Source organism: Micropterus salmoides, unplaced genomic scaffold (genome assembly GCF_014851395.1).
Source record: "Micropterus salmoides isolate LMB-PRFRI ecotype aquatic unplaced genomic scaffold, ASM1485139v1 Ms_hic_scaffold_6, whole genome shotgun sequence".
NCBI classification, from domain to species: domain Eukaryota; kingdom Metazoa; phylum Chordata; class Actinopteri; order Centrarchiformes; family Centrarchidae; genus Micropterus; species Micropterus salmoides.
The window spans coordinates 1,368,821-1,396,495 of record NW_024044348.1 but is presented as its reverse complement, the minus strand read 5'-3'; the positions used below and the strand labels follow the sequence as shown (position 1 = coordinate 1,396,495).

Genomic DNA, 27,675 nt, shown 5'->3' with positions numbered 1-27,675 from the left:
CTGCTTTCAACTCACCGTCAGAGGAGATTTTAAGCTCTGTGATTGGATGTTTCTTACTAAGATGCACCTTGGGAGTTGGAGTTGATTTATATACCTTTTACTTTTTTAATTAAAGAACCAAATATTTTCATCTTTTGTAATGATTATTTAAGTTTGCTGCCATATTCGTGAAGACTGAAGAGTTGGAAAAATGTTTGCAGAAAACATGTTCAGACTCGTTCTTCGGTTGAACTACACACTGACTTTGTTTGGTGTGAAATGTCACGCTAGTTTGTGTCGCCTTGTTGAGTTTCATTTTCTGCATCGTTCCCTTTGTCTGTAGTAACATTTTGTGGTTAACTCCTTAAAATGTAAGATTTGGGGGCCTGTTTAGTTTCTCAGAAGATTCCTGAGCTGTTGTAGTGGATCAGACGACTTCGAAATCCTCTGACTGCCTTTGTTGCTGGATCAACGAAGCTGTAGTTATTGTTCATCCAGCCTCCACTGGTGTAAAGTGAGAAGATACGAGCGTCTTCAGCTGACGCACTCGACTGTGGTTCTATTTATAGTTCAATTAGCTGGAAGTTTTCCGCTCTGCCTCCTGTCTACAGTTTTGTCTCCTTCCTGCTCGCCTTTCTTTAACCCTGCAACATGCTTATATCAGCCAGATTTAAGTTCTGCTAAAGAAAACAAAGATGAGGAATGCCCTTCCGTTGCATTCGCTGGGGCGGCTCTGCTGCTGTCAGAAGTCTCTGCCGCCTGAAGTGGTGCGGAGGCCAGCCTCTTGACTCCTGGCTTTACTTGGTGGTTTTCACCACAGTGTGAGAGAGTGTGGGTGGCCGACTGTGGCCTGCAGGTCCAGGAGCCCTGAGCACTGCATGATTGAAAAGGTTTCTGTGTGCCAAAACAATGACCCCACAAGGAAAAGAAGATCTCTCTCGGCAAGTGCTGCCTCCTGAGCTGACTTTCCTCATGGAGAAGACTCTGATGTGTTCAGCTGGGCTTTCAGCAATTAGTTTGGATTTTATTTTTGTCTGATAGAACATCTTCATTCTTGTAACTTCACCTTTCACAGCACATACTGCCAGATCCTTCTCTAGTTTTAGTCTATAACTGAAAGAAAATGACAGTGTTCATCCACATCTCATGATCTTTCTCATTTGATACTGAAGTTTGATACTTAGGTCATGGAGGGCAACTGAGCGATCTCTAGGACAAGCTTAGGAAGACAGTCAGATGTGTAAAAAGCCAGGTTGACCTTGAGTTAAGATTTGTATTTTGTCAAACAGTGTTTCTAAGGAGACTGAACTTTCATGCTCAGCGAACAACAACGCTTAATCACTTAAACCATAAACTGTCCGATCAAAGTCTTCCACAGTAAAAAGAACCGCTGATGAAACACAGCTGAAGTCTTTAATAGTCATCCAACCAGCAGAAGAGACCAGAGTAAGGTCATTTCACCCTGCATAGCCCACATATCCCGCCCGCCGACCACTTCTGTTTACAAAACCTGGAGGAAAAAAATCATGCAAATAACATTTTGCCGCAATAAATCCTTCAAACCAGCAGTGTGCTGTCAGTAACAGCCAATCACAAGCATGCATTATTGATATGACTCCTTTGCATGCTGTTGTTGTCGCCTGCGACTCCAGTTTCTCTCACTTGAATGCTACAGAAATGAGTGCTGGTGCCTCCTTGACAAACATGCGTTCGTCCTCGCTTCATATGAACTGCTTTCATAGCTGTCTAAAAATGTGGCCCCCTGAACAATATAGTTGGATAGCCCTGCCTGAAGTCATTATATATAAATCATTCCTGGAGTTTTTAGGTGAATTTGAGGTGCGTGCCACACCACATACTTATAGAAATCTGATAACAATACATCAGTTGATATTTGTTTGATATTAAAGACGAGTGACCAGCATGTGAACTGAACCTCGACACTTTAAAGTTGAAAAATGAACTTGCAAGTGATCTCGGGTGAGTCAGCTGTGTGATGGATATGATGATCTCCAGCATATAGTATGGTGGTTCAGTACTGCAGTTTGTCCAATGCATTTGTAGGCGCTGATAAATCAGTGATGAGCTAAAAAATGACTGATTTTGATGCAACCAGCTGCAGATTTACCAGTTGGGCTCTAATAAAGAGCAATAAAACATTCACCTGTCTCACCTAAATCACATGACAAACGAAGCCTTTTCTCCTCAGGATGCCATTGAACCTAGCTGTTTCTATGGGTAATGGTAGTGTGTCTCAACCGTGAGCTTGAGTTTGGATTATATACTTTTTTCTCACCCAGTTCTACGCTATGGCAGTTTTTTTATATTAAATAAAATTGTAGGTTTGCACCACACAGGAACCGGTAATTTTTCTTTAGACATAAGGAACCATTTGTACTCGGGGTGACAAAAAGTACAGGGAAACCTGTTTTGAAAAATGAAAGCTAAATTATACATGGAAAATAAAGATTTCAGCTCAGTAGTCCAGGGATACACATGCACAATTAAAGATGTTTCATATATATATATATACAGTGTCACATGAAAAAGATAGAATCAGATATTTACAAAATTGTGAGGGGTGGACTCACATCTGTGAGATACTCTATATGTATACATAGGTGTCATTTACACCGGGGACGCTGGGGACATGTCCCCACCTCATTTGAAATGCCTGATTTTGTCCCCGTCACTTTTTGAAAGCATTTGTTAAAAATATTCTGAAAAATAGTTTGCAACAAGAAATGTTAACCAACAAATGAAAATGCTTTAAGTAAGGTTTACTTGCACACTAAGAAAACATGCAATGCAATTTATAATCTAGAAGAAACAAATGTGTATTGTCCAAAAAGAGTAATTTAAGCTAAATAAAAAAGCTTATATTCTGTTATATTTTTATATTTCACCTGCCAGCTAAAATATAAAAATAAAGAAATTTCCAACATAAATTGGTGCAGAAAATGTCAACAGAATGCAGGAAATTAAGTGTTTAATGCTCCAATATTCTGGGGGAGGACCCCCAGACCTCCTGCTCATTTATTCAGCATTTTATATTTCTTCAAAATAGTGTCAAAACCTTCTTGTCTTGTTCTCGTGCATCGTCACGTCTTGTGACCCAGTTGTATCATCATGCCCCTAATCTGAGCCCTTATGTCCCACAAAGTGACGCCCTTGTATTTACATATATATCAACAGGACATTTCGGGTTTTTAAAGTACCACAAATATGTTTTTGACATTTAATTCTTAGCGGCTGGCTCGGTTCTAAATGTGTACAATACGCTAACATTGGTCGATAAATAGTGGATGTATGCGGTCAGGCTATAGTTTACAGGTCTATTCCAAAGCTCACATATCACCACTGATTGCCCAAACTGCTGAAGCCTGTGACACTAGATCCACGTAAAATCCGCTCTAAATAATCTGGAAAAATACTTTAGTGATTGGAAGCAAACCTGACATTGAGAACGCTGTTTGTCACATTTAGGGGGTGGGGGAGCCCGTGTGTGATTGCTGAAGGTCACCAAACAACAGCTGACCTGTCAACATTGATTACCACTGACTGCTTATCTACTTTACACAGCTCTGCAGGATCTGCTCAGGTTTTGTTCTTTTAAATCGAATTGTGGTGACGACGTTTCTGCGTTCGCACGCAGCGCGGCGGGCAGCCAGCTCTCCTGCACTGGGAGGAAACGCTCCCAAACACTGACAGTCAGATTTTTTGACACATTTAGAATATTTCTCCAGACGCTTGACACATCAGAGGAGAAAGTTTCTGCCTTCTGCCAGAAACTTCCAGCCTGCTGGTCCCCTCAGTATCGGTGTTGAAAAGTAAACAGTGCTAACAGCTCATATTTAGGAAGCTGAAGGACACACAGTAGTAAAGTAGCAGCTGTCTCCTTCTAAACAACAGGGTCCCAAATGTCGAGGTACAGTTTGAATTCCTGCTGGACCGAAACATCCTCAAAATGTGTTCATGAAGCGAACAAAATGTCCAACAGACACTGGACGTCACCTCCTGCCGAGCTGAGTGACGGGGGGAACTCAGCCGCACTGTGTGAACCCAACAAGCCTGTCGGTGGAGTAAAGTTTGCCACTGTTGAATCTTTTTTTTATGGAAATCAGCCTTTGACAGCCAATCCAATGTGGTTGCTTCCTTTTTAAATTCCTTTTCTGTGTGGAATTTGCATTTCCCATAGTCTGTGTGGATTTCTTGTTAGGTGGTTGGGTGAACTCTAAATGACCTTTGAGGTGTGATGATGTCCCTGTGATAAACAAGCAAGTGTCCGTTTGAACTGCAGGAGAGTAACAATCTGTAACATGACGCTTATCTTTACCGGAACGCTTAGGAATCTTGGCGCAAATGTCTTTCAGCTGTTTCTGCTGTATTTTACAAACCAAAAAGAAAAACCAAAATATGACCGGACTTCAGACAAGCTGAAAAACCTCCAGAGCGCTGTCGCTGCTTTCCGCCTGGTTTTCATTGACCCAAAACAAACCCACGTTGCAAGCTGTAGCTGCAATGTTAACTTTGGTTGATACTGGGCAATATGTACCGTGAGTTATTCAAAGCGCAGTAGTAAAATGATAATTAAAATTTGAAACAGTAATACTAACCGTCAGACATTTTACCCTGGTTTATCATAAAACCGGTAAGTGTTTCATGCTTGAAATGTCAAGTTCCTGCATTAGAGAAAGGACATAAACTGCCCAGGTTAAAATTATTATTCCCCAGTTTGTGCCTCTGATGATCATTACAGTCAAGTATATTGCAGGTAATGTGTTTTTGTAATAAGATAAATTTGTGACGACATTTCAAAGCTCAAAAACACTTCTGACTGTATTTTTTTAGAATCCCTAAAAACTGTACGACCTGAAAAACATTTCTAACTTGTCCTTCAAATGTCATTAATCCAAACAAAGATGGTAGACGTCTGTCTCCTAAACGAAAATGTGAACGTTTTTGTATCTGGCGCATGCATCAATATTCACGTGAATCTTTGTCTGCGCTGCAGGTGGCATGAACTGGGCAAAGAGAGGCAAGGCAATTTTATTTAAAAAGCACATTGTATTACTGTTAAACTGGTAGGGCATTAGGCAATAAGTGACGAATAGATGAAGAATAAATAAAACAGTCAACCACTCACACCCACCCTCTGCAAGACATTTACAAAGCACACATATAACGACTAATCATCATCATCAGGAAACAAAGTTTGTAGGGTGAACCCTGGACAAGCAAGATAGATGGACAGATGAGCTATAGTTCTGCCTTTTAGGTACAAAGTGACTGAATCTTCATTACAGTTAGATCTCTGCTTTGTCTCCAGCTTTTGTTTAATTTGAATAGAGCTCATTCATGCAGAGTGGTTGCATTCATCCACTGTGTTTATTTTGCTATTAATGCTGTCTTATTAGTGCCTTCCAGCTGGCTGCTAATTCATTCAACCTGCTCAGGGAGCTGTTGCGCCCGTGGTCAGTCCTTCTACATAATTATCAGCTGGTGTGTTGGGCGCAATTAGTCAAGACTACAACGGAACAAAAAGCCCTCTTCTTCAGGTCCAGAAAGACACAAACGAGACAGGAAAGGCGTTTCTTAGAGCCTGGTTAATGTCACACGGGAGATTCCTGCAGGATTTGGTGATACCAAAGGGTTATTTCACAGTTATTGTTTATAAATGTTCACCCGTGTTACTACATTACACACGGGCCTCGTTGGGTGTTGCTATGGAGATGACTCCACCCTGAGCCATGAAATCAGTTCTTGAATATTCAGAATACCTCAACAACTCAATCAGAAACAAAACAAGTGCAGCAGAGCTGCTTAATTTATCCAAAATTACATGTTTTAGATTCATCCCACGGGTCACAGGAAGTTGCTGCTCTCTGATTGGACGTTTCTTTCAGCAGTGCTTTCTGGGATTTACAGTTGATTTACATTATAAAGCTGTTATGTACAGACTTTGACTTTTTGTTGGTGGTAAACGTAGAGATTATTCATTAAAGAATCTTAATTGGGTCTTTGAAAGTACTTCTTACTTTCAGCCCGTAGAGGGGAACATGGGAGGTTTGAGGGGGAAGGAGTTGAGGACCAAAGGCCGAGTCCCTGCTGCACGTTCAGAAGTCTTGGAGATTATCGATCTGATTCAGCAGAGAGGAGCGAACTGATTCAGGGGGAGAAATCAATGGAACTGAGCGCTTGAGTCAGTTGTAGCTTCCACTGGTCCCACATTGGTTTAATTTGCCTTCTGAAAGATTTGCTTTAGATTTCAGATTCATGTGTTCACCTGTCAGTCAAACAGCTTGCCTGCTGTTGTTATTTTGCAGGTAGCATTTATTTCTTTGTTCAGCAGAAGGGGGTTGGCGGCTCGTGCTAACCACCCGGTCCCTGGCCTATTCCACATAAATCTGACAGGGAAAATCCAGCACTTCATCTGTTCTGGAGCATTTTACACCCTGCCACTCCTTCAGTGAGTTTTAACACTCAGCTTTAAGCTACGTAATCTTATTGACATTTTTATAATTGATAAATCGCTCAAGTCCCTCATCAGGACACGGTGCTAAACAAGGGCTCGCTTCCAACTACTCACATGTGAGGATTGGCAGCTGTTCTTTTATTGTAAATTGAATATCTTTGGGTTGTTTTCTGACATTTTATAGAAGAAGAGATATGAGTGATACATAATCAACAGATAATGAAAATGATTGCTACAGCTGTAACCTTCTGACAAATCCTTCCATTGTTGTTTCTGACTGTTGTGTAGTTGGACATTTGCAAAGACAAAAGGATGTTGCATTATCCTGACAACCAGTAAATGTAACAACAGGGAGACGTGTGGCATCTAACTCCGTCAAAAGAAACTCACCTTGCAACACCATTCATGAATACATACATTTTACAAGATTTTATATACAACTATAAAAACAAATATGCCAAAGTGCTTGAAGCAGTATATTTCCATTCACATGTTTTAAAATGCTTTTTCACTCTCAACTCTACCACCTAGTAATGGTACAAAGGGGAATCTGCAGGATCTGCAACCCCTCTGCCTTCCTCTTTATTTCTATTTTATTTAAATACTTTATTGTTTTTCTTCTCTCAATGTATAAAGAACAACAAAAACAGACCAGAATGCACGGTGAGAAAGGCGTGTCAGACGGCAAATGTAAAAGCTTTCATGAACTTATCCTTGCTGAGTTACTGTATATAGAAAAGAGGCGGAGGGAAGCGATGTGGACGGTTCTTGATGTGAAAATGTCAGATATTATTACTACAGGGCCTAGTTTAGAGCTACATAATGACTCTAATAACTGAGAAGCACAATGAAAAATAACAAAGTGCTTTTATGATTTCTCGCTGATTGAATCAAAAACATATAGCTGTCTGTTCAGACAGAAGCTCTGCCATTTAAGTGTCAGAGGAGACATTATGAGAGCAGAAAACACAGATGATGTGTTTTTAGTGGAGATAAGTCATTCTTACTGCCCTCACTGGGCCCGTGTAGCTGTAAAATAGACTTTAAATACCTTCTCCGCCTCAGAGGAACTGTGTGTGGGAACATGAATGGAACATAACATCACTTGCAGGTTATTGCAGCTGGTCTTTGTGTTTTGATACGGTCACATTCAGGAGTTGATTCCCGGCCTGATAGTCCGTTTTCCTGTTGCTCTTGATAAAATCTGTTCTTCATCAGATTTCTGTAAACACAGCCTTACACTCCATCATGACCTCTTTTTAATGAAATCCAGCAGGGTCAAAGCCATGACCATTAAGATTTCATAAATACTGAGGTCACAAGTCCAACGTCCCCCAGCAGAGTATTTCACATTTATATTTATACATTTAGCTTTTGAATTACAGTGAGGAAAATAAGTATTTGAACTTGTGCATGTCCACTGTGAGAGACAGAATCTAAAAAAAAATCCAGAAATCACAATGTATGATTTTTTAACTATTTATTTGTATGATACAGCTGCAAATAAGTATATGAACACCTGTCTATCAGCTAGAATTGTGACTCTCAAAGACCTGTTAGTCTGCCTTCAAAATGTCCACCTCCACTCCATTTATTATCCTAAATTAGATGCACCTGTTTGAGGTCGTTAGCTGCATAAAGACACCTGTCCACCCCATACAATCAGTGAGAATCCAACTACTAACATGGCCAAGACCAAAGAGCTGTCCAAAGACACTAGAGACAAAATTGTACACCTCCACAAGGCTGGAAAGGGCTACGGGGAAACTGCCAAGCAGCTTGGTGAAAAAAGGTCCACTGTTGGAGCAATCATTAGAAAATGGAAGAAGCTAAACATGACTGTCAATCTCCCTCGGACCGGGGCTCCATGCAAGATCTCACCTCGTGGGGTCTCAATGATCCTAAGAAAGGTGAGAAATCAGCCCAGAACTACACGGGAGGAGCTGGTCAATGACCTGAAAAGAGCTGGGACCACCGTTTCCAAGGTTACTGTTGGTAATACACCAAGACGTCATGGTTTGAAATCACGCATGGCACGGAAGGTTCCCCTGCTTAAACCAGCACATGTCAAGGCCCGTCTTCAGTTTGATCCAGAGGAGTCATGGGAGAAAGTCATGTGGTCAGATGAGACCAAAATAGAAGTTTTTGGTCATAATTCCACTAACCGTGTTTGGAGGAAGAAGAATGATGAGTACCATCCCAAGAACACCATCCCTCCTGTGAAGCATGGGGGTGGTAGCATCATGCTTTGGGGGTGTGTTTCTGCACATGGGACAGGGCGACTGCACTGTATTAAGGAGAGGATGACCGGGGCCATGTATGCCAATTTTCCCTCAGTTAGAGCACTGAAGATGGGTCGAGGCCGGGTCTTCCAACATGACAATGACCCGAAGCACACAGCCAGGATAACCAAGGAGCGGCTCTGTAAGAAGCATATCAAGGTTCTGGCGTGGCCTAGCCAGTCTCCAGACCTGAACCCAATAGAGAATCTTTGGAGGGAGCTCAAACTCCGTGTTTCTCAGCGACAGCCCAGAAACCTGACTGATCTAGAGAAGATCTGTGTGGAGGAGTGGGCCAAAATCCCTCCTGCAGTGCAAACCTGGTGAAAAACTACAGGAAACGTTTGACCTCTGTACTGCAAACAAAGGCTACTGTACCAAATATTAACATTGATTTTCTCAGGTGTTCAAATACTTATTTGCAGCTGTATCATACAAATAAATAGTTAAAAAATCATACATTGTGATTTCTGGTTTTTTTTTTTTTTTAGATTCTGTCTCTCACAGTGGACATGCACCTACGATGACAATTTCAGACCCCCCCATGATTTCTAAATGGGATAACTTGCAAAATAGCAGGGTGTTCAAATACTTATTTTCCTCACTGTACATTTATCTTGTCAGGGTTCTGCTAAATAAATTTAATGTAAATTTAATTTTGTTTATGTTTCTTTGTCTGAAAAACTGCAGAAATAAGCCTCAACCCCTCCTTGGTGTCTCCAATAATGTCAGGCTCTTGTTTCATTCTGCTAAATTAATGTTATGTAATGAAACCTGAATGAAATAAATGTGGTCTTTGTCACACAGCCAGTCTTAATCAGTAACCGAAGCAGAGAACTGCTGCTGCACTTGTAACTTTTCAGGCTGCCACCTGGAGCAGTATGACAAAACGTACTGTATGTATTACTAAAACCTTTGCATCAGAATTTGGGGATATAAAGCTTATTTTGATCTGTTGATATACTTAATCATCTGATTTGATGTTGTTGAAGCTGCAATGATCCACTTGGGTGCAGAAGATTAGCTAATCCTTTATTGATGGCGTTACAGCAGCACAAAGACCTTATATCTGTCTTTGTGCTGCTGTAACAGATAAATACATAAACTTAAAATAATAATAATAAATTATAAGTGTATAAAATAAATATAGGAATAGAATAAAATAGAAACTCTAAACGAGTAAGTAACCAAACTTACAGTTAATAGCAGTAAACATGTGATACCCACAGCTACATAAACTGAAGACTGTCCCAAGCAAAGTGACAATACACATAGGAGTAATATGATGCTGTCAGCTATGACATGATACACCAGAATATTATATAATATGGTTATGTAATTATACTTTCAGCTGTCTGTATTAATAATATCAAGATAAAAATATATAAATAAAGATGTGATTATGCAATAAAGCTGCACCATCTCTGCCATATTATCACCTTAAAGTAGTTGTGGCTGATCTGTGGGCAAACAGCTGACTACATCCAGCACAGAAACATTAGCATCCGTCATCCGTCATGTTTGTGTCCGCCCGAGAATGTAAAGTTCAATATTCCCTCTCGCTCCATCAGCTCCAGAGAAAATATCTGATTGGTCAGCTGCTAAAAGCTCCGCTACGTTCACCAGCTTACTGTGTGTCTGCTGTTTGCTGCTGAGCAGGTCGCGTACAGTGGCTTTATCAGAAAACAGCTGCTGCTGATGGAAACAGAGGCTGAAGCAAATATGAGCTAAAAGAGGGTAAAAAGCTCTGTAGAGCTGCAGAGCGGGTGATACTTCAGCACTGCGACTGGCCCATTTCAGCTGCAGGCCCAATACAAACAGCTGCTTTTGGCTTAGAGTGAGTACTCAAATGATCGTTTAGGGAAGAGGAATGATACCTCAGCCTGTTAAAATAGCTGCCTAACACACCCTTATTTATGACTTAAGCCCTGGGCACCTTTGTCTCTGTTCATATTCTTTAGTTTCCTGCTCAGCCATCTTCTTGCTCTGAACTTTCTGTGGGGTTTTTGCTGCACTCACCCCATCCTCCCTTCCTGTTCCTTCTGCCCACCTCTTCATCACCTCTCAGAACCTGTATGGGGGGGTTTGTGCACACACTTGCACACTTACACCTCCATATAGAGGAGTCTTTACAGGCATTCTTAGGCCTGTGTTGTGGTGAGCAGTTGTAGCCATCTTCGAGCTGCTCTGACAACAAGATCAATGAGATCCAGCGAATGTCGCCCAGGATGCCATTTCGGTTTTAACTGGAGACATAAAAGGGGCCCCGGGCTGCCATATTGGCCCAAACACCCCCGCTGCTTACAGAACTGCTTGTTTCCTTGTGAGACCCCGCAGGGAAATCTCCTTTCAAATAGGGAGACACTCATCTCCTGTGAAATATATATGCAGCGTGAGGTAATGAAGAGGTGCATATGCGCAGTGGCATTTCCGCTGCCGTCTGCAGGCCTTCAGCACAAAGTAAAATATACCGTGTGGTGTCAGAGCTTTGATAGAGATGGATGGAGCCATTGTGGCTGTAATAAGATAAAGGTATTGTGTGTTGACATTTCTGTTACGGCCCAAGAGTCACGTCAGGCGAGGCCTCCGAAGTACATAATGAAAAAGAGACTCTGGAGTTGCAGAATGCAAGTCGATTGCATTTTTATACGCCTGTTTTATGCTCTGTAAACTGACAGACAACATACAGCTGGGAGGGTTACAGGTAGTGAAACCAGCCGCAAACAAGCGTCACTAATAACGCGTTTGCTTTCAGTTTCCTTAAACATGATTTGAACTACAGAGAAATGCCTTTTTATGTTAGTATATTAAAGGATTTATGCAAATATTTGTGACTATATGTTGTGTTAAATGTTGTATCCAGAGCCTCAACAGACAGGATCTGGAATCTATCCACTTATCCATGCAGGGTCGCAGGGGGGCTGGACATTGGGCAGGAGATGGGGAAACACTCTGGAAAGGTCACCAGTTCAAACAAACATACACACTCACATTCACACCTAAAGGCAATTTAGAGTCACCAATCAACCTACATGTCTTTGGATGGTGGGAGGAAGCCGGAGAGAACCTACACAGACACGGGGACAACAAGCAAACTGCACGCAGAAAGGTCTGGGACGAGCAAGGTTCGACCCCAGGACCTTCTTGCTGTGCCCGCCCTGCATCGCGACGCCCAGCCTTTCATAACCTATATCATAAAAAAGTTTTGTTTTGGTATCTATCCTGAAACTCAGGTTTCTTGTTGGCAGCATAGAAAACCTTTACCCGATATTAAAGGAAAAGTCTAAGACATATTCGCTTTCTTGCTGAGAGTTATATGAGAAGATCGTTGCAGAGGGGGTTTTGTGCTGTGACTGCAGTATGTCTTGGCCTGGCCAGTCACTTACTCTCCACCGGTTGTTTGGCAACATCACAATGACAGAAAGACTCCAGGAAGTCAGTAGCCCAGCGGAAGTTAATTAGTGAGCTTTAGAGGTGCTTGGACAGAGCCAGGCTATCCCGTTCCCCCCGCTAAGCTACGCTAACTGTCCCCTGGCTGTGGTTTCATATTTAGCAGACGGCAGAAGAGCAGGATTAATCTTCTCATCTAACTCTTGGCAATAAAGCGAACAAGCATTTACCAAAATGTCAAACTATTCCTTTAAAACATTTCTCCGTTATGTTGTTAGTGGTTAATCACTTCAAATGGGTTCTGTTAAGGTCTAAGTTGTTCGGCTTTAAGAAGTTCTTTGCTTATAAAGTGATTGTGCACATTTTGAGACTGGGAAGCATAGCGTACTGGGTCTTGTGAGACCCACCTGAGGTCCACACACCTGAGCCTCAGAGAAAGCAAGTAAGACCTTCTCAGTTGAGATTATTTTGTCAAGCATGAACCTTCCAGCTTCATTCATGTTGTCTGTTTTACTTCAGAAAGTGTGGATTTTATCTACAACATTGGGCTCGATGCAGTCTGTGGAGTTTCTTTAATGTAGCCGAATCGTTTTTGGATTCCAGCAGTGCCCGCTGTCCCGGTGGAAGACAGAAAACCTTGAATGTAATGCTAATTCAGATCCATAGCTCTTCTTCCCTCCTGCCATGATATCCTCTGTCAAACTGAGAGTTTCTGTGCACATCAGAACATCTGAAATGTCCCTGTTGCCTCAGCGTGGATCAGACAGCTTTGAAGAAATTACTTGATGTGAATTTTATTTCATGTTTGTGTTTCAGGTCTTGTGAAGCTGGGCATCCACTGTGTCACGTGTCAGAAAGTTGCCATAAAGATCGTCAACAGAGAAAAGCTCAGCGAGTCTGTCCTTATGAAGGTAAGACAGTTGTGTAATTTGTCTGTGTGCGTCTGAGTGTTTGTGAGCGCCTTGTGGTCTGGGATAAAGACATTTCTGTCCTTGCTCTTGTCTTTTTACCCTAAGGGGAATCCTCAGCTGTTGTTTAGTTTTTTTTATGAATAAAGACCTTGAGATGAATAATCACATTTTTAAGGTAGTATATAACAGATCAGAAATTCTGAAAACAGCTGCTCACTGTAGCTTTTATCAAACAAACAGGAGAAAAAACATTTCAGCAGCGGATGAGTCCACATGTGGTGCTCTAGTGAGTGTTTGGGGCGATGAAGTTCACGGTGATGAAGGAACGTGTCCAGCCAGTCGTCACGTTTGGTCCCTTAGCGTCGTAGTTCAACGCTCTGGGGGAAGTCTTGTACTGTAATTTTTGATCGATAAAAGTAGGTAAGTAAATAAATAAATCAGTGGTTCTCATCAAGGACCCCTAAACTGACAGAAATTAGACCATGGTCCCCCATTTGATAAGATTTTGTCCCATGATCGCCCCTCTGAAAGGACTTTTAGATGTTTTATTACAGAAAGTGTATGAAACCCATGACCAGAATAGTCACTGTCAGATCTTCATTGTGTTACTTGCCCTTTTTACTGGTGAGCCCCTGGAAGCCCCTCAAGGACCCCTGGGGCTCCCCAGACTCCAGGAGCTGGTTGGGTAGGATGGGTATGCCAGAAACTGGACTTTCAACCAGGAGACTGGTGTTTGTTTTCCCGTGTGAAACAAAAAGTCACCATTGATTGATTTTATTTACGTTACGAAGGTCATGTAGTAATTTAACCCAAACCATGATCTTTACCACAAGTTTTATCTAGTAAGACATAGTCTAATTGGACGTTGGATATTTATTATGGCTAACTTGACCGCGGAGCCCTACACGTCCAAAATCATGCTACAGGGTACCAAGAGCAGACCCAGACCCAGTGAGGGCAGGGAAAGAGTTTCCATGTGACCCAGAGCAGCAGTAAAGCTCACTGATGTGTTTTAATAGTTTCTGGACAACAATGGAGGACGGAGACACACAGCGGACTTGTTACGACATACAGTCATTGTTGGTTTTGCTACTTTCATGGGATTTATTGACTTTACAAACGTATAGCACATGTCCACCGTTATCCTAAACAGTATAAAAATGGCAAAAGGTAATTTATTCTCCATTTCTAGCTGCATGTAATTTGACGTATTACTATTACTTTAAACACCATTTGCACAAACATTCATTTCCCACACCCACAAGAGAAGACAATGGACCAGAATGCAATGCAGGTACGGTCTTTAAGTTTCAATTTCTCTGTCAGTGTTTCACCCACACGCTGAGCACAGCTGAATACAGAGCAGGTGTTTGGACATGCAACAGCGGACAGACTCCTGCTCTTTTATTATCACTGTCACCACTTCTCTGTCTGCCTACACCTCGAACAAACAGCTGGATGCAGCTAAATCAGGCAGGATGGGTCACATGTACAGTAGCTTCCTGTGAGGTTGACTCGCATTCAGCAGGTTGGAAGTGTGCGTGGAATTATTCTTCTTCCTCTTGGTCAGCGGAGGACATTTCTAACTTTAATCAAATTCATGTTAATTATTGCTAACTTGACCGTGAAGCCCTACACATTCAAAAACAAGGCTAAAGTATAACCAGGGCATTATAAAGCGATGCCAAGGAGTCCACACATTTTCATTCAGACTGATTTAAATGATTGGCCGTGCTTAATACAGTCTTGCCGACTGTTTTCTTTTTTGAGCCTAACTTTAAACATCCACATAAAAAGGCTGAGTAATTTGCAGGGAGTAGAGTAAATGCTGTAGCAGTTAACAGGGTAATTTTTTCTCATGTTTTACTCCTCCTAATGTTTACAGAAGCCCCGAGCTGCAGGAGAAAGCTTATAAAGTCATTTACCAAAAAATATGACTCCACAGCAAAGCAACACTTGGCAACATTGTCTGATCTAAGTGATAGAAAACTCATTTCCTATACTGTATTTTCCTCTTTTATAACATGTTAAAAGGGCATCCTGCTGATTTGACAGACTTATTATATTCTCTCTATGAGTGTCAGAACATTTCTGTGTGTATAATTAGCAGTGTTTTGGACTGGATTACTGCAGTGCCATGTTTGACATGACAGGCTCATTATCAACTGGTTTATTGAACAGCAAACACACACACACGTGTGTATTTGTGTTTCGTGTTATTTGTGTATTTGAGTTAGTCACTAAGGGTTTCGTGTAGATGGGACCTGCTGTAGTGATCTACTGCTTATTTTCCAATGAGAAGGTCTGTGAGTCACACGTCTTTGGTTATCCGTCTTGGATTTTACGTTTGTGTTGGCAGCTTCGTGTGACCAGGCCGTTTCTGCTTTCATCCTAATGTGAGTGAGGACGCCATCTCTCTCCGTCATGATGCTTTTATCCAAAGCGACTTCCAATTGCTATATATGTCAGCGGTCACGCCTCTAGAGCACCGAGGGGTCTCTCACACCAAAGGCATGTGTCTTATCCACCGCACCATTGCCACCTCTCCTGAGTTTATACGGGCAGCTAATTGGTTGTTAACACTGTTGCTGCTGTCAGCGTGTGTGAGCGTAGAAGGGCGTTTGATTGTCTTGTGCAGTAACGTGACACGAGTCTTGTCAAGATAACTTAAAAGTACGTTTCAAGGCTGTGAAAGATATCATTGGCACCTAAAGGTCAGAGAGGCGAGCTTGTTGCTGAGTGGTTGGTTGGTTGAGTCCCCATACGGGCACGAAAGCTGAGGAGTCTCGTTATCACCACTGTGGTTGAGCAGAGCACAGCTTGGGTCATATTTAGCTATCAGCTTTTAGTTTCCCCCCAAAGGGCAATTTGTTTTTGCAGCAAGAAGATGATAAAATACAAAAACACAGGGAGCACCAAGGTGTGTGTGTGTGTGTGTGTGTGTGTGTAATGATGATGTAAGAATCATCATCACTGTCACCCTCCTCATCAACAAAGAACAACACCATCACTGCTGCTTCTACTCCCTACCCCCCTTTAGGGTTGGGTATCAAGAAGTGATTCCATGTTGGAACTGTTACCAGTATTTCCAAGAACCGAGGACTGGATCAGACCCGTGCGTTTGGATTCTGCTTCTCGGTTTCTGACTTCCTGCATATCTCAGCTCCAGGCTGAACTCCAGTGAGCATCTTACAGCCCATCAAAGTGTCTCTGATCTGCCAGGAGCTGCCACGCCGACCGAAGGTCACCTCATTTGTTCCGTCAACAAAGCGTGAAGAAGAGAGTCCTTCTGGTTCCGGTCCTGGACCGCAGCAAATGCTCCAAAGTTTGGCTCAGCTTCACTAAAAAACTGCAGCAGCTGCAGTAAGGAGGTTTGTGAGGGAGGAAGCGGCTCCAACGTGACGAAGCGTCTCGCTGTGCTAACTTTCGGCTTTTACCCCCAAATAATGTGGTGAGGAAGGTCTGGACGAAGCCTGCGTGTCACATTTCTTTGCCTCAGCGACTGTACTAGTATCAACTTTTTTATTTTACTATATTCTTGTGTCATGACAACAAAACACACTGGTGTATGATCAGTTTCTCACTTTCATCTTCATCAGATAGTCACCCATCAGCCTGTTGTGTTTTAATTAGCTCTGGATGGAGGAGATGGAGGTAGCAGATGCTTCAGTTTGCCTCTCAGCTGAAATAATTGGAGTTTTTTCTCTCTCTTGTACGCTCGCTCTGCTCTCCTCCGCCTGCTGACGCTGCCGAGATCGATGCCAGCCGTTCCCTCCTGTCTGTCTAGGGGGGGTTGCCCCGGCAGTTTCCTCTAATCTTTCCCGCCACGGTCTTATTTTAGAAGATGCTAAGGCCCTGTTGTCATGGCAACAGGCTGCTATTGGCTTGAGTTATGGCCGTGTTGTTCTCACACAATGAAGTCTAACCACACACCTAAAAATATAAATATATTTAAAAAAAAAAAAAAACAGAAAGAGGGGATTTGGTGGAGTTGCATGTTTAAAACATGACGTTCACCCGACGCTGCTCCCCCCTGCTTCAGTTGGCATTTTGAAGAGACCCCATTTTGTTTGACATTTTCACAGAACTGCAGGTTTACTTTTTCTGTTTCTTTCTTTTCTTTTTTGGTGCTTTTATCCTGAACTTTGTGTAGCGTTGGGCGTTGTGTACTCTTTTGAGGTTTTGCATATGAATGAATCTTCTGTTCACAATACAAGACACATTTACATTTCCCTTGTTCATTGTTGCACATGCAACCTTTTAAAGGAAGAACCCAAATCATTTCCATATAAATACATTCCTTTATCCCTGAGTGGTGCAGTTTATATAGAGTTCTTGAAGCTTTTCCATTGGCTGCTCTAAACTATCATTGTCATGTTTCTGGTTTGCTTTTGAAAGAAAGACTAGATGATGCATTTGTTCAATGCATTTGAACTTCACTAAAACAACTTGTGTTTACATCTACCTGACAAAGACCATGTGAATTATGACTCTTGAGGCGTTATATACACATAGTGTGAGGGCAACCTCATTTCCGGACAAGAATGTCAAGCGTGCACAATTCTGCCAAACCCTGTATGACATGCAGTGAGAACAAAGACTGAATTTCTTCCCCCATGGATCCTTCAAGGCCAGTATGAACAAGAGGAGCAGTAAGCCTTTCTTTGTGGAAATGTGCAGACCCTAAATAAGATTTTGAACCTGAAAATGAGCACAATGGCACCTCTTTAAGGTCAGAAAAACATTATCATATAAATCATTTTTGTTGATAGGGGCTCCAGATTAAAAAAAATTGCGGGCCAAATAGTTCCTCATTTAAAGAGATGGTAACTGAGTAGTGGCAGTACTAAGACCCCCTCTACACCTGCCATTACAACACATCTCTTTTTAACCTTATTCCTTTTACACCTGGTATTAATATACATCTCCAGTTTCCACATTTAGATCCGAATGTTCTGTCCAGCTCAAACAACCGAACGTCACATCCTCCTCTTGTTTGCGCGGGTTCACAGAATGCTCTATAACTAAATCCAGAATCAGATCAGAATCTGAAATCCTGTATTGATCCTTTAGGGGAAATTAACTTTGTTACAGATACTTGCTTGCACATCAAGGCGTAAAAGGAATAGAAGTTGGCAAGTAGAGAATATAAAAGAATAAAATAAATGTGGATATTTGCAGTATTATACAGTATCTACAGGAGTGTAATGCTAACGTAATGAGACATAGTACCCAAGTGTTGAAACAGAAAATATTGCACAATATGTCAGTTATTGCACTACAGGTCCAGTTAACAGTCCGAGTGTCTGACATTTTGATAGATAAGTTACAGAGTTTGACGATGGCCAAGTCATGGCGTGGGTGGGAGACAATGTCCAAGATGACATGTAGCTTGGACAGCATCCTCCTCTCTGACCACCGACAGAGTCCAGCTCCACCCCCACAACGTCAGTGGCTACAGTTTGTATATGGACTGTAAAATAACTTTCTGAACGGTTTGTTTCACAGAGATTTGTTTTCTTCAATGTAACCATGTTTTCCTCTCTCAGTGCGCTGAATAATAAAAGGAAAACTTAAAACTTAAGCTCCTTGTGCTACATAGCGTGTACTCCTTTCTGCTGTTTTAAGAGTTTATATTGAGTATATTGAACAGCAAGTGAGTTCACATTAAGTTCACCATTCACCAAAAACATTTGCACGTACAATGAACAGCGCTGTTTACCACTGCATGGACCAACCTCTGCGCTGTCAAACTTTTGATTTGTAAATGTATTTGTATAGCGCCTTTCTAGTCTTGCAGATGTAGTGTAAAAGCGCTTTTACACTACATCTGCATTCACCAGTCACACACATTCATACACTGAGCCTAAGTGCTCAAACAAAAACTAACATTCACACTCACTCATACACTGGACTCGACACGCAACCAGGGGGAGCCAGGGATTGAACCACAGACCTTCCGATTAATGGCCAACCCGCTCTACCTCCTGAGCCACAGCCGCCTAAAGATTGTGACCGGTACGTATTTCTGGTGGTTGTTGTATGGGATTGACAACACGTTTGCATTTACACTTACTGTACTTAATGCACTGATAATGTGTCCCTGAACACCTCTGGAAGTGGTTTGGCCGATCTGATCACAATACATCCTCCGTGCGTCTCGGTGCATTTACACCTGTTCTTTCATGAGGCTGTCCGATTGCAATCCGATCACCCAAAACGCATTTTAATGCCAGGTGTAAAGGGGGCCAAAGTGTCTTTGGTCATACTGAACCCCAAAGTGCTCCTGATGGCCAGACGAGCTCATTGCACGTTGGTAAAAGCACCACACAAATGCAGCCATTAAATGCAGAAACATCAGACGACATCAACCGAAAATCCACAGGAGGAAGACGTCACCGTGCGAATAACGTTTGAGTGATGATATGAAAATGGAGCGAAAGTAAATCCTGCAGCTGTCATTTGAACTCTCAGAAGCTCCCCGTGCTGCTGGCGTCTGCCAGTGCTCGCTGTAGCCATCTACTCTCACATGTTAACATCATCAACTTATTCCTGGCCCCTCTCCACACATGCCCCTGTGGTCTCTCTGCCTTTGTCATGTGCTAATGTGCACATTATTATGCGATTGTGCGACCGGCCAGGCTTACAGTCTACAGTATATCTACCATCTGTGTGTGTGATTCCTGGTGAGATGAGTGGCCTGACATTTACAGCGCAACTTCAGAGATCAGCACCTAACACAGGCCGCATCGTCACCGCGCCTGGCACCCAGATGTCAAACCTGGCATTTACACCTTACTGCTGCTAATGGAGAGGCTCATTAGAGGAACCACAGGTGGGCTATACTGAGCTGCTAGCATTAGCGGCTAACAGACAGAGGAAAGATCAGTCAAGGACTCATTATCTGGAGTGGAGGGAGGCCAGTTCGTAAACTGTAGGCACACAAACTCGCATACATGCCATTTCATTTGGAGAGCAGTATTTCAAGCAGTGTTCGTGAACAGTGATGTTTTCAGAAAATGCAAATCAAATAGCTTTACACAAAAAAACGCAAATTGAAAACATTTATTTCAGTGAACGGTTACAAACAAGCTAAATAATTACAATAAATCCGAGTAGAGTAAAAATAACAGATTTCAAATCAAGTTTCTTGCGATCACTTATAGCTCTCTACATGGCTTGGCTCCCGCCTGCCTTGAAGATCTACTGCCGCCCAGTATGACCAGCAGGTCTCCACGGTCCTCTGATCAGGGTCGGTAGGTTGTTCCTCGTTCATGGATTAAAACTAAAGGAGACTGTTCGTCTGATGTTGTGGCTTTTAAACTTTGGACTGTGGACACCTTTAAAAGCACAGATTCCATCATGTTTTATGTCTGCATGTTAGGTGTTTTTTATTTTTATTTTCTTACTTTGTGACATCTTAGCTCTTTAAAGGGGCTCCATGATATATAAAGAAAGTTGCTTACTCACTTAAGTCACTTTAATCACGTCTTTTCTCTTTTAATGAAAAATTACTTCAAGAAGAATTTTCTTTTCCCTCATGAAGTTTGTGCTAATGCAACTTTTTTTTTTCCATTGCTGTATAATTAGGAACTGAAAAACCTATTTCACAATTTGTTACGTTGTTGTTTTTGTTTCTTTTGTGAACATTTAAATTTGAATCAATTAAGAGACCTAACAAAGTTGTTCTTTCCAACACATTAGCAGTCTGGTTACATGTTCAGCAGACACAGAGCAACACAATCATCCCATTGGACTTGTGTTTGAGTCCATTTGATGAATGTAAATCCAACAGGTATTGATTATTGGCAACTTAAAGATGGAAAAACAGTGGTCTCTCTGACATTAAGTAGGATATAAATGAAGAAATCTGTTGTTTTGATGGTATTTGAACTCCAGTCGTACTTTCCAATTCATCACAACTAAAGCTGTTTAAACAGTGAATCTTGAGCGTCTAACGATGATGGTACTTTGTCAGTGTCAGCTTTCTGTGCATCTGTGTGTCTAACTCTGGTCCTGAGGGAACATTTGTGTGGTAACCATGAAAGTACAGGAAGTCTGTGTGTGTGTGTGTGTGTGTGTGTGTGTGTGTGTGTGCGCGCGTGCACACGATTAAATCTCTTTTTCCAGTTGATGTGCAGCCGATTGCGTGTCTGACTTCTTCAGAGGTCGGACCCGGCCCTCTCATGCCTGACCGGACTCATTTTATCTCCTGAACGACTGGCTGGTTGTGTTAATGGTGTCAATACTGACTTAACTGTGTTGATTCTTTCCGGTGCTTGTACTGCACGAAGAGTGTGTGTGTGTGTGTGTGATGGAAGAACAGACCGTCATTTTGCAAAGCAAATTTATATTTTCTTTAAATTTGCATTTAAATGGTGCGTTTAAGCTCAACTAGAGAGATTGCGAAATTTACCGGTTAAATATATTCTTGGTTTTTGGATTTAGTTTTTAAAGCTCAGGCCTATCTGTTCTCTCAGTAATGGTAACATGGTACTCTGCTAGTTAATTGCTGAGATTTCAGAAAGTGGCAACTTCGTTAAAAAGAAGTAGGAAAACGAACATCAATCAATCAGACAGGTTGTAAACAAACCGGCAGTTTGTTCTGTGCATCTGAAATGTAGGTAATAATCCCAATGCACAGGAAAACTGACACAGACCGAGTAAGTACAGGGGGACAAATGTGAAGCCGGACGTCGGTCTGTAAACTGATGGATGTTTGCATACCGGTCAACATTGGGATATGAAAATAAGGGAAGTTTTCCGGCACCAAGCCCCGGGTCGTCTCACTGCCCTTACCGCAGTCCACATAGAGTTTAGCTTTAAACAGGGGAACACAGTAAATCCTAAAATCACCTCTAGGAAAACGCTTCCTTTAAAATATCAGTGCGACAATGATTGGGTGAACTAATTCCTACATTAAGTACGTACGTGACTATAAGTAGGTAGTCAGAATGTGATACCAGGTTGAAAGTGAAATGCTGTGAACACCCCTGCATTATATCAATGAAAACACGTGCGAATGAGGATATGTATACATGACTCATTTTGAGGGAGGTTACTGGAAAAGTGAGAAAATGGTAGAAGAGTGTGATTACAAAAATGGGATGGGAGAGGTAGGTAGGAGAGGCTGACATCGCCTAAAATCTATGTAGCATATTTACAAAAAGCAGGATATTGAACGATGTTGGGTAATCCCCCTCCTATTTGGCGAGTTACTCCCACAAAAATCAAGCCTTTCTGGCAGATTTTACATGAACTGAATCCTCACGCTGCTCTTCTTCTTTTTCTTCTTTTCTTTTTGGAAGGTGCCATTTGAGTGAATGACTTGTCACTAGATGTTACAGGTTATGTTCTTCAAACAGCCACCTGCTTTACCTGAGAACAATGTTTAGTAATTTTTTAGGTTAAAAATACAGTTTAGTGGAAAATGTTTAAACAGAAGGCCAGCGGGAGAAAATGGTAAAATACGGGGGACTGAAAAGCGTTGATAGATGTGTTTGGAGAATAATTTTCACCATTATTATTTATTATTATTATTATTAATAATACATTTTATTTGTAATTCACTTTACATTTAAGACAAACCTCAAAGTGCTACAGGTAGGATCATAAAAGCAAGGTAAAAACATCAGTGTAAAATATAGATAAATAGTGCAATGACATTATTGTGCAAGGTTAAAACTCAGTTCTGCTAAAAAGAAATGTTTTTAGTCCTTTTTTAAAAGTCGCAATAGTCTGTGGTGCCCTCAGATGGTCGAAGAGGGCGTTCCAAGTCCGAGGAGCGGCAGAGCAGAGTGCTGAGCTTAGTTCTGGGGAGTTGGAGGCGGTTTGAGTTTTTTGAGTGGAGGGATCATGTTGTAGTGAGAGGGGTGAGTCGTTCTTTCAGGTAGAGGGGGGGCATTTCCATAGATGCACTGGTGGGTGAGAAGTGAGACCTTGTATTCAATCCTAGCAGAAACGGGAAGCCAGTGAAGTGAATGGAGAAATGGATATGATGTGGTCGTACTTTCGCACTCTCATCAGGATCCTTGCAGCACTGTTCTGAACATACTGCAGTTTCTGCAGACTGTTGTTAGGGACCCCGATGAGAAGTGCGTTACAGTAATCCAGTCTGGAGGAGACAAAGGCGTGGACCAGTTTTTCAGCATCAGCTAAGGTGAGTGTAGAACGGAGTTTTGCAATATTTCTGAGATGATAGAAGGAGATCTTGCAGAGGTTTTTGATATGGGCTTCAAAGGTGAATTTTGGATCAAATCTTACACCAAGATTAGTGGTAGCGATAGTTATACCGGTTATGGAGGATGACTGGACTTTATGTGAGGTGCCAACAAGAATTGCCTCAGTTTTGGAGCTGTTCAACTGCACCTTTATCTCCTCCAGACAGGCGGTGAGTGTTGAAGACGATGATGATGTTGGTGAAGCTGCAGTGGGGTGTGGGTCAGATTTCATGTACAGTTGTGTGTCATCAGCATAACAGTAAAATGAGAGTCCTTGGCAACTGATGACGTGGCCGAGGGGGAGGATGTAAATGATGTAGAGGATTGGGCCAAAAACTGACCCCTGGGGGACTCCGCAGGTGACTGTGAATAACAAACAATTTTAAGACTTTCCCATTGAACAAAAAAGCTGTGTCAATAGTCAATTATATTTAATTAATAAATGAATGTTCCTCAGAAACCTTTTGTACCTAATAAGTGGGGGTCTGGGGATTTTGAGCATTAAAGACTTAATGTCCTGCATTCTGGTAAAAAAAAAAAAAATTCAAATTTACAATTCAAAATATATCAGAAAATAATGCAGTAAGGCTCTCAGGTATTCTTTATTGCTTTATGTTTCTCCTGTAGATCAACTTACTTAATATCATCCTGTCTTTCCTCCTCTTTGAATTAACCTTTTTTAATGTAATTGTGGCACCTTTTCACCTCCAATGATAAATTAATAATTTTAATTGTGTTATTAACTCCTGGACTTTAATAGGCTAACTCCTCTGTTTTAACACTTGAATTTAAACAGGATAACTGTGGGATAGAACGGTAAAGGGTTGACAGGTAGCCTAAGCAGCACTGTGATCAGGTAGAGATCTCACCACAAATCCACACGTTAACTTCAGCAGCTCGGAAAAAGTGCAGCTCAGTCACAAACAGCGCAAGATAGCCTCAGTTTTTTACATTTTTTAAATTGAAACGCTACATGTCACGATACCGCTTGGGCACAAACTCAATGCGATTCACAGGTGGGTCCACTCAGACATTTTAGAGGAGACACGCCACTCAATCACATCCTCAATACAACTCTAGGGGGAAAGCCCGTAACGGCAAAGATGGCGGTTATCCCGCCCCTCCTGCTAGAAAGCCAATCGTCTGCTTTTAACAGCCAAAGCAGGAAACATATTTCAGCCAATCGTGTGGTTCCACTGACGTAAGGGTCTGTTATTCCTCTACTGCGCATGCGCGGAAGTGGTGACGCACGCGTAGTAGAAGTATAACCGGTTGGGAAAAACGCTTTTCAGTCGTCAAACTTTTTCAGCAATTTTTATCAGATTTAACTGCTGATTCTATTCATGTAGTTTTTGTGTCCCGGTGACCAGTGAACGTGCAGTTCTGGCTCTCTCTCTCCATTCATTCAGATAGGAGCCTCGTCTAGTTGGTCCAAAATAGCTGCCAGGAGGCGTTGCCAAGATGGCGGCCGAGTGGCATGACTTGCCAAGAAGGACTTTGGTCCACTTGATTAATGTCACGGCACTCGCTGGTGTTACATCAGGTGCTGGATGCTAAGTTGCCTTTGTGAATGTGTAAAGCGATAGAAAGGCGTTCACGGTGTATTCCTCAGAGAAATTAACGCTTTTAAGAAAAAGACATATTTCCATGGTAATATCACGAAAGACAGCATCTGTTTTCCAGAGTTTACACAGTAAACGCATGTGGCTGAAATTCTACAGTGTTCACGTCAACAAACGCCCCCCAAAGGCAGCTCAGCGCCCCCTTTCCAGAATATTGCTTCCAGCGCCCCCCATCATCTTCAGAACGCCCCCGTTGGGAAACACTAGGCTAATAGCTTATCGTTAAAAATAAGCCAAAGTGAAAGCTGTCTGCCTTTAGCTTAGTTTGCCACGTACATTAATATATGGCACATTATAAACTCAGCTGCCGGAGACAGACCAGCGAAGAGAGGGAGGAGGAGGAAGGACTGAGTTGTTCAGTCCAGTCTGATAATAGTGACTTTGCTGTTGTAAATCCTGATGCTACTTTAGAAAAATATTTAGTTAATAAGAAATATTAAATTCTTTTTTCAAATAAAATCTTTTTTCAAAGGCAATAAATTAGTAATAAATAAGAACTGATGAGTATCAATACAGAACCGAACCAATAAGGATTACAAATACAAGTGTGTCAATAAAATGATACCCATCCCTATTCGTGATTCCATCTCCATGTCCTCGTTTTAAAATCCAGCCCTATTGTAATTGAATAGCTCTGGTGTAGACAGTAGATGAGTGCATCAGCATTTTTATCAACTTGGAGCTTCTTGTGTTTGTTACGGACTCTGTTTACAGTGGTTATAAGAAGAAAATCAACCATGACTGTAAAAATGTGGAAATAAAGCTCTTGGTCTCTGCTGGATCTTCAACTTGTCGTTGTTTCGGATTTCTTGAATGACGGAGAAATGACCTACAGGTGACCCAGAAGTGACGAAGCAGATGACGGATGACTGAAAGGATCCTGATTGCAATCCACCACAGAAGAAAGCATCTGCCCCTTTTCCCATGATTCACCACCACTGACCTTAATCGTCACATCAGCCACCGCTCCCTCTGAACGACTGTCGTTAATGAATTCTGTCTGATGCAGTCACACACTGAGGAGGTTGTGAAGGCTGCAACTCCATCCCCCTCATCACCAGACGTCTGAATGGGGGGGGGGGACGGGCAGAACGCCTGGTAGTTACCCAGCAGCCCCAGCAGCAGCCGCTGGACGAGCTGAGGAGACGCTCCCTGCTGAGCTGATGGCTGAAATGCAGACATCTGCTCTGCTGTCCTGTCCTGCAGTCTGCCATTCATTCCTTTTCTCTTCAACCCCTCCCATCTCCATTTTCTCTCTTTATCTGTGATTCTTTTTCCATTTCTATTATTTCTTTTCTTTGCTTGCTTCCCCATTCTTTCCTCCTCTACTCCGCTGAGATGTTTCATTACTCTGTCACAGAGCAGACCTGTTCTTTCACGTGTGTTGCTTCACGAAATGCCTGGATGTTCTGTGTCGTCTGCCAAATCGCATGAAGCGGTTGTTCGATTGCGCGGCTGCCGTCTGACCGCGATTGGATGCTGGAGTGGGTCCTCAGCTCTCCTCCTCTCTTCCAAGATGTCCCAAACGTCATAGCAACAGATGGCGGTTTGATTACCGAGCGGATGTTCCAATTTATCACCCCTCGTGCCCCTCAGCTCTGTATCATGTTTCAATTAAATAGGGATTTAGAAGCAGCGCATTGCAACCCGAGTCAATCCTTATAATTCATTAAGAGGAGCTATCACGCATGGAGGCGTCGGCTGGAGGAGGTTGTTGGCATGAGTCAGGAGCTCTGCGCCCCTCAATGGGCTGAGGAAAATATGCATCAGCAGGGTGTGAACACACGTGTAAGACGTGTCCACCAGGGGCCAAATGCTGTTAAAACTAGGCTTTAGTAGGAAAATCAATAAGGCTTCCTTATGTTGAGAGCGGCTGACATTAACAGCTAACTGAGTTAGAACCGACTAACAGAAATCCCTCCTGCAGCTCCATTTATACGCTCAGTATGTTCCAATCACTGATATTGTCACAGATCAAATACACAGTGTTTGTTGCTAGCACAGTTCGTCTTTTACATTGTTTGCTTACTCCTAGTTTATGCTTTGTATTCAGCAGGAGTATTGGTCTGGTTGTAACTTTGGGTCTCCACTGTATCTGCTGACGATGGCTCCTGTCCTCCTTGAAGGAGCAAAATGCAAATGTTTTAGAGCATTCAGGCGTTGAGCTGTTCAGTCGTGGAACATTCCTTCATTGGCCTTTGGATGCAGTTTCTCTAAGTGGCAATACTCACCAGTTGTGTATGTCGTACGTCAACCCACCATAATGTATATCCTGACTTCCACTTGTCAGGATATGGCGTGTGCATCAATCATGGCCAGTGTGTTTAGCTTTTAATGGCTAGATGCTGTGTTTGTGATATGACTGGGGCTGGATTGGAAACTGCCTTCTATACTAGCAATATGTACTGATTTGGCCTAAATGTAAATATATATAAATGCAGTACTGATTTAGAAGAAATCTCCAGTACGCCTTGGACCAGCCTACCACACGTACCATGATGCAAAGCTCTAGAACAGTGGTTGGCAATAGGGGGCCCGCGGGCCAGAACCGGCCCGGCAGCAGTAATATCTGGCCAGCAGCCAGACTGCTTTGATAGCAGAAAAATTCAAAATAAATAAATTGATAGCGGCTGGTGCTGAAATAGATCTCAGTCATGACTTGCTTGCTTGACACACCTCTGAAAAAGCCGTCAGTAAACGTGTGACTGGATTCCCCTGAATTTTCTCAGGAAAATAAAAATAAGCGTCCATAGGTTTACGAATGCGGAACAAACGCCGGAACGCGAACACACTTTTGCA

At 42.2% G+C, this 27,675-nt stretch overlaps 1 protein-coding gene across 2 annotated transcripts in view; it reads left to right on the top strand.

Moving 5' to 3' along the window:
* LOC119890266 (serine/threonine-protein kinase BRSK2-like) overlaps positions 1–27,675 on the top strand; it is a 146,635-nt gene that overhangs the window by 55,204 nt on the left and 63,756 nt on the right. For both annotated transcript variants that reach the window (XM_038701444.1, XM_038701443.1), the window contains exon 2: positions 12,940–13,034. In XM_038701444.1, the coding sequence (XP_038557372.1) occupies positions 12,940–13,034 (95 nt within the window). The remainder of the gene's footprint in view (positions 1–12,939; positions 13,035–27,675) is intronic.